The following is a 16,260-nucleotide window of genomic DNA, read 5'->3' on the forward strand; positions in this document are numbered from 1 at the left end:
TCCCTTGTAGCCAGTCGTGTAAAACCCCTTCCAGGCAGCGGGACAGTTCTTCCACTCCCAATGCATACAATCTATGCTGCCTAACATTCCCGGGAACCCATGCTGATCCCCGTGCATCCGCAGCAGATTCCGGCAATCTTCAGGGGTAGGCTTTCGGAGATACTGATCACCGAATACTTCGATCACGCCCTGACAGAAATACTTCATACATTCGATGGCAGTCGTCTCACCGATGTGGAGGTATTCGTCCCACATGTCTGCCGCGGTGCCGTAGGCCAACTGCCTGATTGCCGCAGTGCACTTTTGAATAGGGGTGTGGCCGGGTCTGCCAGCCTCATCGTGCCTGAAGCGGAAATACAGATATCGCTGCTCCAAAGCGTTAACAATACGCATAAACAAGTCCCGCCTCATCCTAAAACGACGCCTGAAATGGTTGGCGTTAAAACGCGGCTCCTCTGCGAAGTAATCTGTGAACAGACGCTGATGTGCATCTTCATGATCACGATCAACCACTTGTCGATGGTGGACAACTGGTCGTGGGCGAGGTGCCGCCGGCTGCATATAACTCTGCATCCATCGATCAACCTCACGGCTCGTATAGGCATCTAGCTCTTCGTTCATCATACGCTCGTACTCATCCGCATCCCCACCACTACCACCGGCATTACTCATTTCTTAAATTGATCTTGTACAGAAAGTAAGGTAGAGATAGAGTACTCGTTAAAACAAGTGGTGCGAATGAAAATGACGTTCAAAGCGCGTATATATAGTGTTTTCAAAAGAAAAAAAAATAAAAAATAAAATCTGACGCCGGTTTGACGCTGATCCGGGACCCACAATGGCGCCGTGAGGATCGGCGTCGGAACCGGCGTCATCGCGCGAATCGGCATGGCCACGCCGATTTTGACGCCGATTTCACCGACGCCGGTTCCAATGATTCGGCGTCAGAACCGGCGTCGGCGAAAAATCGGCGTCGCGATTTTGACGCCGGCATTGGAGATGCTCTCAAGAAAATGATTATCCTGAATTGTAAAACTGATGTTATATAGGAGTATTTGCATAGGGTAGCCGAAAACATTCTATAGCTACTTAAATACAATTATATAACTATAGGGACATTGATAAGATTAATAAGTGTAATTCCGTAAAAAATAAAGCAAATATTATTGGATCTTGTGATATAACCATTAGAGCATCTACAATGGGGCGTCCTAAAGCCCGCCCTATGCACTGTCACGTCAGCATTTTATCCTCCTCCCCTTCCACCTGCACCGCCACGTCAGCATTTTATCCTACTCCCCTAAGGGGCGCCCTAAGCATTTTACTTTTGTTTTATTAATTAATTTAAATGCTTTCAAATATATAAATGCAAACTTAGAAAAAACACTACGATTAACTAAGAACGACAAAAAATTCATTGATTATAAAAAAAAGTTACACGGGTAAAAAAAACTAACTATCCTACAAAAGCCTCAACTTCCGGCTCAACTCATCGATCAACCTCTGGAGGAAGTCAGCTCTGGCCGGATCCGTACACTTCATAAGGGCGTTGTTAGCGTCGAACGACTGATATTCGTCAGGTTGTGTACTCGGCCACCGTGCGCCATCTCCAAACATCGGCTACTAGGACTTGAGTATCCACCAGAATCCATTTTATAGCGTAATTTGAGAGTTTAAAAGTTAATCGAAAAGTTACAAATGAAAAGTGAAGCTGGGGTATATATATAACAAAATTTTCGAATTTAAAAAAAAAAACTAAAACGCGTTGCATCGTCCGCGTCGCCCACAGTGGGCAGACGATGGCGTGGACGATGCCCTATCGTCCGCGGACTAAGTGTCGGGCGCGGACGACGCATCGTCCGTCGTCCGCGGAGCCACAGTGGCGGACGACTTTAGATGAAAGTCATGTATTATCTAATAATGTAGATTATTAGACTAATAATGTAACTTAGCTAATAATGTACTTTTAGTAAAATAATGTAGCATTTTTGTCTAATAATGTAGCTTGGCAAATACTCCGCCCGTCCCACAAGAACATGCACACTTTCCTTTTTAGTCCATCCCACAAGAATATGCACTTTCTAATGATTCTTTCTACTAAGGTGTCTCATTTTTCACTAACAATATTTTAATGATTTTTTCTCTCTATCTCTCTCTTACTCTATCAATTTTGCATTAAAACTCGTGCCGAACTCAAAGTGCATATTCTTTGAGGACAGAGGGAGTAATGTGTCATCTTAGTCTAATAATGTAGTTTATCACAACCATCAAATCTAAGGATCCAAAGGCTGAGATTTGCTTTGATTTTTTTACAGAATTTCACTTATTGACCATAATGCGCCACTATAACTATATAAGTAATGTGATGATATATAATATTTTTGTTGTAGTAGAGCGTTGAACTACCGACCAATATTGTACTTATTGTTATCATAGTTACAATAGATAATTATCGAGAAACATTTTAACTAATACTCCATATATCCCTAAAATTTTGTTACATTTTTTCATTTAGTTTGTCCCTGAGATACATATGGCGCAAAAGGTAACAACATACACACTAAAAGCATAGAGCAAGCGATATCTATCTTGGAAACAAAAAAGAGAAAATGAAGTGATCACAGCGATACATATACTTAATTAAGGCCATATTTGAAGGTATTGCTAGGGTAGCAATCGAAGTTGGCATCACCCCCGAATCCGGACTTGGTGTTGTAGCCTGGATAATCAGCACGTTCAAATGTCACAGCCTCTATAAGCCTGAGGCCGTGCGAAGATGCAATGTCTTCCACATAAAACCGATCATGGAAACCATTGGTCTTATGCGAAATGTGAATCTCACCATTTTCACTTATCATATTCCGGGCGTTCATTAGAAACTTGCTCACCAGTTCCCTATGAAGACTGCGCATTCATAAACAAACACATATACTACATTTATATTAGCATCAATGAAGCACGAAATCAAGACAAATAAAATTGTGGCTGACCTAAGTTGGGTTTCGCGTGGCACGATCTTGGGGAAAATTCCAGCATAAGGAAAATTGTATATTACGCGATCGAATTTAAGGTGTCCGAGCAATTCATGATTGGCCATTTTAGTAGCATCGATCTCATGCATCACCTTGCCCCCTCTCCTCCTTAATTCACCAATGTTGGACATAGCATTCCCATAATTCTTCTTCAAAAATGCTGATTTAATTAAAATTGCTGTGGTTATGAGTTTTTGTGAAATAGGAATTAAGTTGTTGTTTTCAAAATTTAGGCCTATTGTAAATGAAAAGGGTTTACCTAGAGAATCGAGGGATGTGGCGACGATGTTGGCGGCGGAGCCAAAAGCCAAGGCGAGACAAGCGGAGAAGGAGAAGTCGCCTTCTCCGACCAACAGTATGCTATGCCGGCTGCTATAATGTTTTATCCTCTTCTCTTCCTCCCCCACTATGATACTACTACTATTTACTTGCTCCTTGGCTTCTCTCTCTTCCTCCTCTACTACGATAATCGTCTTCACTTGCTCCTTGGCCTCTCTCTCGTGCAAGCAAGGCCCAATTTCTACACCAATCACAGAGACAACATGTTCTTGTTCTACCTCCTCATTTCCGTCTGCCGAGTATATTTGACAAACATGACTAACGTTCTCTTCATCATCGCTCGAACCAGTAGAAGAAGACAAACATATGTCTTCCAAGATAGAGTGTGAAGACGAGCAAACTTGAGGTGGATTTTGAATCGGAAGTGATGGATTTGCTACTTTTCGAGGCCTCAAATAGACACACTTGTACAGCTTCTGCAGTATGGCTTTTGTGGCTTTGTAGATTGAACTCAAGGAAACCAATGCTTCATTTGATTTATATTGATTTCCACCGCCTTCTTCATCTCGCGTTTTACTTTCACACCCCAAGGATATAGTACTACCACAGATGCTCTGGAGATTTCCCATTATTCTCTACCTTCGCAGCATTTCATGGAATTAGAGAATTGAATGTTGAGTTTACTCTCCAGTATGTATTGAGTTGACAGATATTGTAGTGTGGCACATCACTACTTTATCTGCGTTTGATGTGAAACACCAATGTATTCATATTCCCAATACTCAAAATAAAGATGGGCTAGCTAGCTTGTCAGCTTCTTTTCTTTATCCTCAATTTTTTTTACCTAATTCTCACTATAAATGCATGCTCCATCCAACCCAAAAAAATAAAATTAAAAATATGAGACTTCACTGTAATATATAATTGATTAAGTAAGAGAGGTAGGTAGAAGAATAGTTAAAATGGTACTCTCTAAGGGTGTCCACTATAAGACGGACACGACCAATAGCCCCGTCCCTGTTTTTATCTATAGCCCCAATTTTGTTGTTCATAGCTCCAAAATTCTATTTCCGCCACTATAGTGGACAACTCCAATAGCCCCCAAATTTTATAATCAATTTTCATTTTTAAATATTTTTTAGTTTCAACCAAGTGTAATTTAAATAATCGCAGTATAAATAACTAGAATACGAGGTAATTAGGCCGAATATTCGTTGTATTGCAAACCGGTAAAATTATACAACGAATAATTAAAATAAAATACAACTACAAAACTCCGGCACCGTCTACTCGGTGTCGGAGTCGGCTTCCTCGTCTTCCTCTTCTTCTTCTTCTTCTTCTTCTTCTTCTTCTTCTCCTCCTCCTCCTCTCTCGCTGCTGCCGGCCTCGGTATCCCCAGGCGCATTATCAACCAACCACAGTCAACTCTCAAGCCGATTGATGAGCCTCTTGTAGACGTTCCTGACGCACGGGTCAGTTTCACCTGCGTATGACCTGCATACGTCTTGCAGTTGTTGCATCAACGTTACGTCTATGCTATTGGCCAATACCTCGTGGGGTTGCACCGTGGGCTGTGGGATTGGGGCAGACTGGGGGATGCGCGATCCGGACGCGGCCGCCGTTTGGCGTGAGGCACTTCTACCCCCTCTGGCTTTGCGGATAGCGGCTTGTTGTCCCATGGGCCGTCGTCGCCTAATGTGAGTCGCGGCTGGCTCTTCGACTTGCTCGTCGGACTGCTCGAACTCGTGCGAGTCGCTCCCACTGCTGTATTCCCGGGCAAGGTTGTGCCTTGTGCGCTTCGGGCCAGGAGCTGTTTCCACCTCGTTCGCCACGATCGACCTGAATTTCGGACAATCCGCGAGGACAAGATACTCCTCCCACAAGGTGAACTTCGGCTGGCCCGTCCTGTGGTATTGGCCCTCCGACATGGTCTTAACATCTGCTACGCTTCGGCCACTCTCGGCGTGGCGAAGGTTGTTCTCGTATATGGACGCGAACAGCTTGGTAGCCCGCAGTATCCTTCCGAACTTTTTTCGGATCTGTTCTGGGTCGCGCTTCTCGGCGCCGTCGGGCTTCAATTCCTCGTATGCCAACATGACGCGCCTCCAAAAACTCCCCGACTCCTGATCGGTACCCACCACGGGGTCCGAAGTGATAGAATCCCACGCCTTCGCCACGGCAATGCTCTCGTCTTTGCTGTATGGCTTGCCGCGGCTGGACCGCTCGGGCTGATCACCGCTACCGCCGGCGCCACTGCCCTCGCTACTCGCAATGCCGGGGCAGCTGCCCGAGTGTACACCGACGTTGCCGGTGCCACGACTGCCGCCTCCGCCCCTAGGGCCTCTGCCCCTACCGCCACCAAAGCCCCGACTGCCGCTACCTCCTCGGGTCGGAACGGGTGTTTCCACCCGCGCTGCCGGCGTATCTGGGATGCCGGAACTGAGCAGACCCAGCATAGTATCAAATGCGTCTTGATCTGCTTCGGTGATCGGAGATTGGCTGGCTTGGAAAGGAGAACCCGGCCGCGGCAGGTGAAGCGCGTCTTGGTTGGGTCGGTAATCTCCAAAAGCGGAACGACTCAGATTCCGATGTAAAGCGGGCGGCGTTGGTGAGGATCTCCACGACTGAGATGGAGGAAGGGGTGGACTCGATGCCCACGGTGGTGGAGATTGATTCCAACTCCAAGGCTGTGACGGAGCCGCATATCCGCCAAATCCCGACGGCTGAGAAGCATATCCGCCAATACCTGATGGCGGCGAATGATGGGCCGACGGCTGAGATGAATTGCTGTCATATCCCGATTCCTCAGTGTCGGGTGATTCGTCGTCTCCTTGGTGCATTTTGTAGAGAGTGTTTTTGTAGAAAGTGGGTGTATGGATTTTGTGAAAATGGGAGTGGGGGAAGAGGGGGAGTGGTATTTATAGATGAAAAAACGAAAAAAAAATTCAAAAAATGCGGCTATAGCCGCGGCGGATATCCGCCACTATAATAGCCGCGGCTACCGCCCCGCTTCCGCCCCGCTCGCGGCTATAGCCGCGTCCACCTTATAGTGGACGCTCTAAGTCCCAACAAATATGAAATGTTGGTTTTTTGGCACGTGATTTATGTGGTGTTATTTTGTGAGTTAAAGAAGATATAGTAAAGTAAGAGAGGATTTTTCTATCTATTTTTTACATCCAATTTTATACACTCATTTCTATTTTTTTAATTTTTTTGGTATTCAAATTTTTGCATTTTTCATGGGTATTTATTTTTTGACTTTAGTTAATGTAGTTTTCAAATTGACTAAAAATCATCTTAAAAATGGGGGCTGAAAATGCTATAAATGGGCATAATCCATGAGTATTTATTTTTCAGACTTTAATAACAATGAAATTAATGAAGTGTTCTAAACAAGTCAATGACTTTTCGTAGTGAGACTGAACTCCAAAGTCATCAATCCATGTTGAGTAATGCAGTTTTAGTTTATCACAAGTTTAATACAGATGATTAGATTTGGAGATTTTACAAAGTGATGTAACCAAAGTTTATAATGTCCAATCGTCTTTTATGAAACAATGAATCTAAAGTTAGGGTTTAAAAGGCAAAGATCACATTCTTTAATTATCTTCAAGCATATTGACCAGATTATAAAGTATGATAAGGTCCCTAGCTTGGCTATGATGTGATAAATTAAATGCCTATGATTTATCACAAGAAAAATTAATTAGGAAATTGAACACAATACTCCAACAAGTAAGGCCATCCACAACACTGTTCTTATACCGTTCCTAAACCGTTCCTTAAACTACTATTTGCGGGCCCCACTGTACTTTTTTTACTCCATTCCTTAACTAAGGAACGGAACCTGCAACCCTCCGTTTCTTATCCGTTCCTTAACCGTTCCTTAAATTACTATTCATTCAATTTCATTTCTTATTTTTATTTCCAACCCAATTTAATTAAAACAAACACACTTTATTAAAAAACACACAACATTAAAAAAAATTACAACTTAAACTTAAAAAAATAAAAAACACACAATTAAAATCCTAAAAAATAAAAAACACACAATTAAACGTGGGAAAATAAAAAAACTACTCCGCCGGCGAATCACCCCCCCGAAGGCGGTCGAGGTGGAGGGGGAGTCGGAAGGCCAAGTTGTGCCGCCATATGCACAATTCCATTCCACCAGGCCACGTATTGGGAGTGCGAGAAGCGGGAAGTGTCCGCCATTGTGGCGGTAATGTACGCCACCATAAGTGTGTCCGAGCCTCCCCGCGAGCCCGATCCCGAGGCCGGCTGGCTTGATTTGCCTCGGCCCTTCCTCGCTCTAGCCGCCTTCGCCGCCTTCGTCCCTTGCGGCCGACGGCGCCCACGGCTGGATCCCCCGTATTCGCCGGCCGTACCCCCAAATGAAGGGGCTGGCAGCGGAAGCGTGCAGACAAAACAGATCACATGAATTTGATCTATTTAGCAGATTATTTAGACAAAATCTATTCGCGTAATTATCACATGTATCATGCTCATAACTTGAATTAAAACATGCTTTAGCACATAAAATTCCTAAAACATGCTTACTACGGAATTATCCAATTTACCTCGTTGATTCAATCAAGAATCGATGATGGCTTGCTCCGTCTCCACGTGAAGATCTTCAATACAAGACCTCGGATCTTCTGACTGGTGTCCCGGACTATACACTGATATTTGTGTGGGCAAATCTCACCAACGTACTAGGACTCGAATAATGGAAGACAGAACTCAGCTCACGGAGGAGAGCACAATTTTCAAAAATCACTCTTTAGAGGGGGGACGAAAATTTGACAAATTAATTGTTGTGTTTTCTGTCTCCTTTATTCTCCCATTTATTTAAGTCACATATTGGGCCCAGTCAGGGATCTAAGGAAGAATCTGGAACAGGCCTCACCCAATTAGCTTTTTACTAATTAAATTGAACCCACAATTTAATATAAGCTTATATTGGAATATTATGAGCAGCCACTACAGAAGTAATATTGCACTGCCTTCCAAATCCGAAATTACAAGTATTCCGGGTTTCCTTTAATTGTATTTGATTTATTTCCCGCGCTTAAGATGTAAACATCCATTAATTAATTAATGTCTGCTATAGACTTAATTAATTAACATATTTCGAATTCCAAGAGTGGACTTAGCAAGAAACTCTTATTTATTATTCATAGAGTAATCAAACTCCAACTATCTAGGTTCCGAATAATAAAACCTCCTTTCGAGCTCCTCTTGTGGATATTATCAAACGAGACTCTCCTCGCGCACGTTTCAACATAATAGCAATCCTAGCACCTCTAGATAATGATTACCACTACCCAATATACCTGGATCGTTGGGTTACGAAAAACCAGCACCTTTGGTAAGTCAAAGTATTAAATACTCAATATCGTATGCTCAATGCTAACATACATTGATTAAGAAATTAATTCTCAAGACCTCGTCTTTCAGTAGATAGCATAAAGACTCGTCTTGATGTTAGATCCATTCAGTGCTATATCACACTAACGTCATCTTATTTCAATAAGGTTTAGAAATAATCGGACTGACATTGCAACCTTTCGCGATAGGTAGTCTAGGCCTATCTAGGTTGTGAAATTCTTATTTTTCTTTGTTTAGAACTGACCGTGTTACCTTAAATTGGACGACGCCCACAACCGGTCTACTAAAACAAAGACTTAGACTTTGTTACGTTTGCTCATACATTTAAATATGCAATAAACAACCATTAAATGTAAAACATAACAACATTATGACAAAAATAATCTGTTGCATTTATTGGAAAATAACCATTAGAGTTTTACAGTATCCAATCACTCGAAAGGTGATTTCTAGTATACAAACCCTAACAATCAAACACCTGCGGTTCACCCTCGCTGGCCTCACCGGTGTCACCAGACGAGTAGTTGCCGCTCGCCGTGTGCTTCGTGCGCTTTGAGGTTGAGCCCGAGCTAGAGCGGACACCGCCGGCCCACCTTTCCTTGTCCTTGACGATATGCCAAATATCAACAAATTTGAACTGTAGACCGGTGTCCTGGTGGAAGGCGCGCAAAGCCACCCTCAGAATGTCGGCGCCCGAAGCTCCGCTTTGGTAGTGCGCCGCTTCGGCCGAGTAGATGCCGCAGAATTTTTTGACTTGTACGTCGATTCGGCCAAAGTGAGAACGGAGCATTGTATATTTGCGCTTCCGGGCCCCTTTCAGCTTAGTCTGGTGGTCGACATCATGGACCTTTTCCCAGAAGCACTTGGCGGCTTGTTGATTCCCGACGATGGGATCGTACGAGACGGTGAGCCAGGCTTTGTACACCGCCTTTGTTTCTTCGTTGTTGTACGGATGTCGGCCCAGATCCTCCGGTTCCTCCTCCTCCTCGGCCGCCTCAGACGCAGCCCTGGAGCTTCCACCGCCTCGGCCATCTCTCTGGGTGGGTTCAACGGGGATATCCTCCCGAATCTGGGACAATCCCTGAGAAGCCCACGAGGCGGAGGGTCGAGCGTATGCATCCACATCGAAGTGGGTGGTTGGTACCCACCCGGCGTCGCCGACCCCTGGGTGCCCGGCGTCGACGAACCGGAACCACCAAGTGTGTTGTACATGGTCTCCCAATCGCCGAACGCGTTGAGATCCCACCCACCGGAGCCGCCACCGCCGTAGTTGCCGTCGTCGGACATTTTGTGAAGAGATTGAATATGAAAATTGGAGAGGAAATGAAGTTGATTTAGGAAGAATAGATGTGTAGTTGTGTGTGAAATAAGGATGAATTATGAGTATTTATAGAATAAGAAAATAAAATAAAAATTTAAAAAAAATTAAAAACGGTAAAAAAACGGTAATATTACCGTTAAATTTTTTATATATATAAAATCAATTTTTTTTAAAAATTAATTATTGCGTCAGCACGTGACGTCGCCCACTAGCGGGCCGGCGAGTGAGAGCCACGCACGACGCGGGGAGAGCCACGTCGCCGAAGCGCGGGGAGAGCCACGTCGCCGAAGCGCGTGGCGGCACAGACCGTGCCGCCGGCACGGCATGGGAACGGCACCGCGACGAAACCATGCGCCGCAACGCGTTCTGCTGCGCTTTCGTTCCGCAGGAACGGCACGCGAAAAACCGGCGGCCCGCGTTGCTGGTGCTCTAAACACTTGCTAAATCGTGTTGGAGGGAAGGGAAAAGGCCTGAAGAAAAGGCGTTCATCAAGTTTTAATGTGCCAGGGCAACCAAGGCCCGTTATCCTTCAACTGCGTGGCTCAACTGCACCTCATGGAACGGCAGCCATTGGGCCGGCCAAACAATCATGGCCCAACCTTCAATTTCCTTATTGCCCCTACTTAGGTCACCAGCCCATGTTACAAGGCTCCTCCGCAAATCATAATATCATATGCCACTATATAACCCATCGCTGCCGATGTGGGATAATGATCAAACCATAATTTTAATTCCCTCGCATTTTTGGCATCTAAATGTGAATCGAGTAATGATCTAGTGACTTCGTAGGCTATGCTATGCCCCAATATTATCATAATATAACTTCAAAAACAACATAACATCAGCACCAGTGTCCCTGAGATACATATATAGCACAAAAGGTAAAAGCATAGATCATCAAGTGATATCTGCGTAATCAAATAGAGAAGACGAAGTGATCACAGCGATACATATACTTAATTAAGCCCAAATTTGAAGGTTTTACTAGGGTTGCAATCGAAGTTGGCATCACCCCCGAATCCATACTTTAGTGAATTGTGATCACAACATTAGCATCAATGCGCCACAAAATCAAAACAAATGAAATTAATATTCCGGCTGACCAAAGTTGGGATTCCTTTGACAAGTTGTCGAAAAATCCAGCATGAAGAAAGTTGAAGACAATGCGATCAAATTTAAGCTGTCCGAGCAATTCATGGTTCGCCATTCCAGTAGCATCAATCTCATGCATCACCTTGCCATCTCTCCTCCTTAATTCCTCGATGTTGGACATAGCTTTCCCATAATGCTCCTTCAGAAATGCTGCTAATATAATCACACAAAAACAATCAATATTGGGCACGGAGTTGAGGCGTTAAAAGTTAAAACGAATTTTCTTTTTTACTTAAGCTAGTGGTTATTGAAGATCTCCGCCCACACTAACATACCGAAGTATGAAAAAAGGTTTACCTTCAGAATTGAGGGATGTGGCAATGATGTTGGCGGCCGAGCCAAGCGGAGAAGGAGTAGTCTCCTTCTCTGACCAAGAGTAGGTTGTGTCGGCTGCTGTAGTGCTTTATCGTCTTCTCTTCCTCCACCACTACGTTAGTCTTACTCTTTACTAGCTCCTTGGCTTCGGTCTCTTCCACGGCAGGGCAACTTTCTACGTTAATCTCTTTCGAGCATCTGATCCCAGGCGCAGAGACGACATGAGCAGCATTAATCTCACAATTAGATTCATCATCATCGTCGATGGCGCCGCTCAAAACAGTTAAAGACGCAAATGTGTCTTCCAAATTAGAGAGGGAAGAAGAATCCATGATGGAGCGAATTTGAGGTTGATGGAACTAAAGCGATGGATATGCTGTTTTTTAGGCCGTTAATAAATGAAGATCAAACCCTGTGTTCGTCTTTATAGACGTACCAAGTGAAACACGAATCGTTTCATTCTCCCAATATACTCGAGTATTTCTGTATTCACCAGTTGAGTTTATCTGAGTTCGATTTGATATGAGCATTTATTAAATGGGTAAATACCCTATGCATGGAGAATGTATAATGTGGTTTACTTGTAAACTTTATTTATACTCAAGTCTTCAAGTGGGGATGCATTTATTCAAAAGGCAAAGATCACATTTTTTAATTATCATCAAGGATAATGACCGCTAACTTGCCTATGATGTGTCCAATTCACAAGAACAATTAATTAGGGATATTTGAGAACAGTACTCCAAGCAAACACTTCCTAAATCATGCTGGAGGTAAGGGAAAAAATATAAAAAAAAGTTAATCCGAGAAATTCCTTAGAATGGGTGCAATACAGAAGAAAAGCCCAACAAAATTCCTTTATACAAATATTTGAACTAAAATTGGTGGGGTACGCCAGACCCAAGCAATAGTGCAACACATGGGCGACACACAAAGGCCCAAGTAGCAAGCTACTTTAATGGGCCTTCCCCTCAAAAAATAAATTTAATATCGTGTAGACCAATGGTCTACATATCAGATATTAAACTGATAAAAACAAATACTACACTTGATCTTAGCCAAAAGGCCGAGAAAGGTATGAGTTTTACATAGAATGACCCATGATTTTATACTAAATGGTATGCTCTTCCTTCCTCTATACTACATTCGATGTGGGAGAAAAAATTCAATAATGATACTTCAAAATCAGATTAGCCAACTCAAATACATATATTCATCTACAACAAGAAAAACAAGCACAAGGTTGTTTCATTTCCTACATAGGTGACAACCCCCAAACTCCTCCATGTACAACTTCTTTTCCACACAAACCCAAGGCGCTGTTATCAAATGTCATACCTCACATAATTATCATACTTGTTAGCTGCTGCCGCATCAATAAATCGAAAACAAATCAAATGTCATACCTCACATAATTATCATACTTGTTAGCTGCTGCTGCATCAATAAATCGAAAACAAAAAACATTAGTCTGTCAGACAACTGCCTGGGCATCCTAACTAGACAAGAGTCGAGCTAAGAACGATCATCTTCTGCACAACGAGCTGGAAATCCAGCTGACGTGGTTGCCTATCTCCTTAGAAATTAAGAATACAGAGGTACGAGCCTATAGAACAGATCCTATTCAAGTAAGGTCATGACTGCCTCATGAATCCATAAGTTTATGTACCTCTCATTTATTCAGTTGGAATTCGATGTGGGAAACCAATAGTACAGTCTTAGTGCAAAAATTAAGTAGCGCCTACTTTTCATCGAACAGAAGTCACAACATTCAGTTAGACATTTGTTGTTGCTTTAAATCATCTTTGAGTTGTAACACGATACATTGAAAAGAATAATTAGTCATCCAGTTATTTCTCGGAAAATAGTTCAATGATATTCCGAAATATTCATATCATTGGTAGAGTTGAAACGGCAAGATCAATGGATACACATATCCAAATCCGATATAAAAAAGACAAAAGTGTGCTGAAACAAGAACAAGCAAGATCCTTGTAATAAAAAAGAGATGATGAAACTGATCACAGCGACACAGGTTTTGCTAGGGTAGCAATCGAAGTTCCCATCACCCCTGAATCCATACCTGTGTTGTAGCCCGGATAATCACCACGTTTAAATGCCACAGCCTCTATAAGTCTGAGGCCGTGCGAAGAAGCAAAGCTCTCCACATCAAAGTCGGCATGGAAATTATTCGTCTTATGCGAAATATGAATCTCACCGCTTTCAATGATCATACTCCTCGCGTTCATCAGAAACTTGCTCACCTGTTCCCTGTGAAGACTGCGCGTTCATAAACAAATCAACACATATACATATATTAGCATTAATGAATTAATCAAGAAATTAAGACAAATAAAATTCACGCTGACCTAAGCTGGGATTCAGTTGGGATGCTCTTCTTGTAAAGTCCAGCATAAGGAAAGTTGAATATAATGCGATCAAATTTAAGCTGTCGGAGTAGTTCATGATTCGCCATTTCAGTAGCATCGATCCCATGCAGCACCTTTCCATCTCTCCTCCTTAATTCTTCTATGTTGGACATAGCATTCCCATAATTCATCATCACAATTGCTGATATAATTAATCACACTCAGAAAATCAATCAGGTTGCAAGATCTAGTTGTAATTAAAATTGTTTTTACTAATATTTTTTGGGAAGACGAATTTGAATTAAAAAGGTTTACATTTCGAATCGAGGGATGTAGCGATGATGTTGGCGGCGGAGCCAAAGGCCAAGGAGGAAGGAGAAGTCTTATTAGAAATGGGCGGCCCATTTCTAATATGGTATTAGAGGGGGTCCAAGTTGATGATGGATTTTATCTCTTTATCTCGTCTCTTGCCTACCCACGTGATGGAAGTCTGATGTGTCATTCCGGCCCACGTGAGGGGGCGTGTTAAAACTCTTAAATCTTGTCTCACATCGACTTGGTGATGATCCTAGCTCCTCTATATAAGTGTGGATAACCCTCCCCCTTATAAGGCCTTTTAAGGGGTGAGTGACCCATTTCTAATAAGTCTCCTTCTCCGACCAAGAGTATGTTGAGTCGGCTGCTGTAATGCCTTATCCTCTTCTCTTCCTCCACCACTACTATACTAGTACTACTCTTTACTTGCTCCTTGGCTTCTCTTTCTTCTTCTTTCGACGAGTTTTTACATTGAGATTCTTCATCATTGATCAAAACAGTTAAAGACGCAAATGCATCTTCCAAGTTAGAGTGTGAAGACGAATCCATGGAGAGGAGAGCAAATTTGAGGTGATGGAACTAAGAGCTATGGATATGCTATTCATCTTTATAGAAATTTGATGTGAAACAGAATCGCTTCATTCTCCCAAATATAATCAAGTAATGTCTCTACTCTCTATTCACTTGCTTAAGTTATCTGACGATTTGAAATGAGCATTACACTTATGTTTCATGAATTGAAATGCTAGTAATTTTAAATTATACTCCCTCCGTCCCTGATAATTCGTCACCATTTGATTCGTCACGGGTTTTAAGAAATGTAATAGAAAGTGGATTGAAAAAGTTGGTGGCATGTGAGTCCTACTTTTACATATTAGTTTTATAATAAAATGTGAGTGTGAATGAGTTAGTGGAATGTAGGGTCTACTACCAAAAATAGTAAAAGTGAAAGGTAATAAATTTTTAGGGACGGACGAAAAAAGAAATAGATGACAAATTTTCAAGAACGGAGAGAGTAGTAGTAAGATATTTATAAGGTGTTTGATCAAACACGTGTTGGTTGGGGATATTTATATTTAGAAGTTGCTTTGGTACATAATACCATTCCGTTCCATAGAAATAGATATTTTTTTAACATCATTAGTTTTAAATGTGTAATTGATAAAGTGTGATAGAGATTAAAAAAAATAAAAAGTAAGTGGAGTGTTGTTAGTCGTCTCATTAGAGAGAAAAAGTTACTAAAAATAGAAATAATAGACTATTTTCATGGACATGCGAAAATGAAAATAGTGTCTATTTTTATTGAATGAATTCAATAACTTGTGGAGCATAAATTTAACACTAGAAAATAACTATTTGTTGGTTCGACAATTCAAACACTAGAAATTAGTTTTACATATATTACGAGTCAGTATGCACGAGAAGCATTTTAAGACAAACATTTCGTTACAAATTATCGATTTACTCCATTAACATACATTGGAAAGTTGTATATTATGCGATCAAATTTAATGTGTCGGAGCAGTTCATGATTGGCCATTTTAGTAGCATCGATCTCATGCATTGCCTTGCCCCCTCTCCTCCTTAATTCACCAATGTTGGACACAGCATTCCCATAATTCATCATGAGAAATTCTGAGATAATCAAACACCCAAACGATCAATTCAGATTCAGCAATAACTAAATTTGTTTTTTTTTTAAATTGTGAATTCTGTGAAATAGTCATCCATCACCAACTCAAGTTTTAAGAAAGTTGTTGTTTTCAGAGTAAAATTAAGAAAGTTATGAATGAATAGGGTTTACCTTGAGAATCAAGGGATGTAGCAATGATGTTGGCGGCGGAGCCAAAGGCCAAGGCGAGACAAGCGGAGAAGGAGAAGTCTCCTTCTCCGAATAAGAGTATGCTATGCCGGCTGCTGTAATGCTTTATCCACTTCTCTTCCTCCACCACTACGATACTACTCTTAAATATGGTAATCGAGAGAGGCAAAGATAATATGGCTCTGCATATTGAAAGAAGAAGTGGAGAAGAAGATGTAATTTTATTTCTTGGTATTTTTGGAGAGGCCGATCACCCTCATTTAT

General features: G+C 42.1%; 2 protein-coding genes, 1 non-coding gene and 1 pseudogene across 3 annotated transcripts; all 4 read right to left on the bottom strand.

The window, feature by feature from the left end:
- Nucleotides 1-2,496: 2,496 nt before the first annotated feature.
- On the bottom strand, nt 2,497-3,960 carry LOC121755156 (uncharacterized protein At4g26485-like). The gene is made up of 3 exons (XM_042150438.1): nt 3,292-3,960; nt 2,991-3,192; nt 2,497-2,904 (listed from the first exon to the last, which is right to left on the bottom strand). Exons 1-3 carry the CDS (start codon nt 3,938-3,940, stop codon nt 2,637-2,639), a joined length of 1,119 nt encoding a protein of 372 aa, XP_042006372.1. The 5' UTR covers nt 3,941-3,960; the 3' UTR covers nt 2,497-2,636.
- Nucleotides 3,961-10,979: 7,019 nt separating this feature from the next.
- On the bottom strand, nt 10,980-16,216 carry LOC121756114 (uncharacterized protein At4g26485-like; the record flags this gene model as incomplete). The annotated part of the gene is made up of 4 exons (XM_042151576.1): nt 10,980-11,052; nt 13,576-13,770; nt 13,860-14,061; nt 15,979-16,216. Coding segments are annotated over 4 exons (708 nt in total), but the record flags the coding sequence as incomplete, so codon positions are not given.
- On the bottom strand, nt 12,375-12,569 carry LOC121756730. Its single transcript, XR_006041102.1, has one exon. It is a non-coding gene; the product is annotated as a U2 spliceosomal RNA (small nuclear RNA).
- Nucleotides 12,959-13,128, bottom strand: LOC121756703 (annotated as a pseudogene).
- Nucleotides 16,217-16,260: the final 44 nt, after the last annotated feature.

This window comes from Salvia splendens, chromosome 11 (genome assembly GCF_004379255.2).
Source record: "Salvia splendens isolate huo1 chromosome 11, SspV2, whole genome shotgun sequence".
Taxonomy (NCBI): domain Eukaryota; kingdom Viridiplantae; phylum Streptophyta; class Magnoliopsida; order Lamiales; family Lamiaceae; genus Salvia; species Salvia splendens.